The sequence below is a fragment of the Zingiber officinale genome, chromosome 3B, assembly GCF_018446385.1.
Source record: "Zingiber officinale cultivar Zhangliang chromosome 3B, Zo_v1.1, whole genome shotgun sequence".
Lineage (NCBI taxonomy): Eukaryota > Viridiplantae > Streptophyta > Magnoliopsida > Zingiberales > Zingiberaceae > Zingiber > Zingiber officinale.
In genome coordinates, this window is record NC_055991.1 from 29,385,643 (window position 1) to 29,388,603 (window position 2,961).

At 42.6% G+C, this 2,961-nt stretch overlaps 1 protein-coding gene across 1 annotated transcript; it reads left to right on the forward strand.

Annotated features, from left to right (window-relative positions):
* Positions 1-352: 352 nt before the first annotated feature.
* On the forward strand, positions 353-2,259 carry LOC121968176 (hydroxycinnamoyltransferase-like). Its single transcript, XM_042518651.1, has 2 exons — positions 353-769; positions 1,330-2,259. The coding sequence occupies exons 1-2, from the start codon at positions 353-355 to the stop codon at positions 2,215-2,217; spliced, it is 1,305 nt and encodes a 434-aa protein (XP_042374585.1). The 3' UTR covers positions 2,218-2,259.
* Positions 2,260-2,961: the final 702 nt, after the last annotated feature.

Here is a 2,961-nt window from a genome sequence, read left to right on the forward strand (position 1 = left end):
GATAACCTGCATTTCAAAATCATATATTTATTATGGATTTAAAATTAATAACATTTACTAACTTATTCCTATATAAAATAATTAATTAATCAAACCTTATTTTAAGAAGCTCACCGAAGCCCATATCGCTTCGCCGAGCTCTTGTAACCAGCTCCTGCTTTGGAGGGCACCGCTCTTTATTCGCCTTTTATCTTTCAGTTTAGAGATTCCTGTGGTTGATTTGTGTAAAATTGCTCATATAGTGTTTGCCTTGGAGCATCTCCAACAAGGTTTGTACGCATTTATTTGCTTTTGATGGTGACGACTGAACTATGCACGCTGTAATTAATTAATTTGCAGTTGGGAGCTAGCCATGGTTGTGATCAACGTCAGGCGGTCGACGATGGTGCGGCCGGCGGAAGCGACGCCACAGCGACGGCTGTGGCTCTCCAACCTGGATCTGGTGATGCTGAATCACTACACGCTGAGCGTCCACTTCTACCGGCCGGATGGGTCGGCCAACTTCTTTGACGCGGCGGTGCTGCGCGACGCGTTGGCCCGGGTGCTGGTGCCCTTCTATCCCATGGCAGGGCGGCTGGCGTGCGGCGAGGACGATCGGATCGTGATAGACTGCAACGGCGATGGGGCACTGTTTGTGGAGGCCGATGCGGAGGCGACGGTGGACGACTTCGGCGACTTCGCACCCACCGTGGAGCTGGAGCAGCTCTTCCCGAAGCCAAATGCAGACTACACCGACGACATCTCCGCCTTCCCGCTGTTTCTCATCCAGGTACTTACCGAATTTGCTGAATTATTTCAGTTTACGGCAAATTTAACAAAGGTCGTATCTAAATGAAAATAACTAAAAGGGGAGTAGATCGTAGTTTTGGGTTTATTAGATGACGTAATCACAGTCATCTATTATTTATCGAATTTGTTGAATTCTTTAAGTTTACGCAAAGTCAAAAACAGACGCATGTGATGTAAATGAATATCTTAAACGTATTCATGGGTAATCGTGCATTGTGTTCTGTGTTTTTTCATCCAATTGACTAATTGAGTATAAATATCTTCTAGGATTGATTCGTAATACTTTGGAGATCCATGGTATATATTTACGGGACAAGTGTATTTACTTTTGGATTTAATAAGTGACGTAATCAGAGTGCTCTCAAACCGTAAAATATTTTTGGAATGTAAAAGTATATATTTAACGGTGAAAACTATAAATAAATTAATAATCTACTTTTAAAATTATTTTAAATAATTGATTTTGCTTAAGTTATCAAGGACAGAAATTAATTTTGAATTTAATTGAATTTGGTGGGGGTTTGATCTTTGCATGCACAGGTGACGCACTTGAAGTGCGGTGGTGTATCCTTGGGCACCGGCGTGCACCATCAGGTCGTCGACGGCTTGGCTGGCCTTCACTTGATAAACTCCTGGTCCGACGTTGCCCGCGGCGTCGGCATCACCGTCCAGCCATTCATCGATCGAACCCTTCTCCGTAGTCGAGATCCGCCTAACCCCTCTTTTCCTCACATCGAGTACCAGCCCCCTCCTTCCATGAACTCCTCTGTCGCCCAAGTCCCAAGCTCCGCCGTTGCTGTCCGCATCTTCAAGCTCACCCGAGAGCAGCTTGACCTCCTCAAGGCCAAAGCTCCTCCAGATGGCAGCTACAGTACGCATGTCCTCCTCGCGGCCCACTTGTGGCGGTGCGCGTGCATAGCGCGCGACCTCCCGCCCGACCAGATGACCAAGATGTACATTCCAACCGACGGTCGGCAACGAATCCAGCCACCACTTCCGCAGGGCTACTTCGGGAACGTGATCTTCAGGGCGGCGCCCGTTGCCACAGCGGGGGAGGTGACCTCTCCGGAGGGCGGTCCTTCCCCGGCGGCCAAGACGATCCAGGGGGCCGTGCTGAGGATGGACGCCACCTACTTGCAGTCGGCGTTGGACTACTTGGAGATACGCTCAAATATGTTGGCTCAGAAGGTAAATGGCGCTACCCCATTCGGATGCCCAAACTTGTGGCTCACCAGCTGGGCGCGTCTGCCAATCCACGACGCTGACTTCGGTTGGGGCCGACCAATTTTCATGGGCCCAAGCCCCATCCGCGTCGAGGGTGTGGTGATCATCCTGCCAAGCGCCGCTGGGGATGGTGGCCTCTCGGTGGCCATCTCCTTGCAGCCTGATCACATGGTGAAGTTCCAGGACCTCATCTATGATATCTAATTAAGCCTTTCAGATTGTCGTTGTGATCCAATTTAATTAAGATTTCTGTGTTATCTTAGTTATTATTTGAAATCGGCATGTATTAAATCAATTATTTAAATTTCTGATATGTATCCATAAAAATTAATATTTGGAGCGTGTGTTATGATATTAGTGTTAATGCTGGAGAATTGAATTGCTAGAAGGGGTGCATTTGATTCAAGTTATCATATATAATCTTGGTTATGTAATTACCAGGTAATCACATAACTAAGGTTATGGGGAATAAAACATAACCAAATGTTGTTTGGTTCAACCTAGTGAATGCAACAAAAACTTGTTTGTTTGAAGATTTTAATGAATACCCTAATTTAATATTTTATCGTATTACCCTCAGTTACAAAACCAACTATACATAATAATACTACTAATACTAATATTATTATTATTATTTTTTATTTTTTATGTTTTTTTTACTTTTCTTTTTCCTGTATATTTTTTTACGTTTTTATGTGTTTTTTTATTTTTTAATATTTTAATATTTTTTATGTTATTTATATTTATATTTTTTATTTTATTTACATTTTTTAAATTTTAAATTTTATTTATTTATTTATTTTAATTTTAAATTTTTTTTATTTTAAAATTTTTATAAATTTTTACTCAATAACCTTGGATGGATAACCAAGGTTATTAAGAATAACCCCGAACCAAACGCACCCTTATGTTCATGGACAATGATTTTGCCTCTTGAAGTAGTCTTTT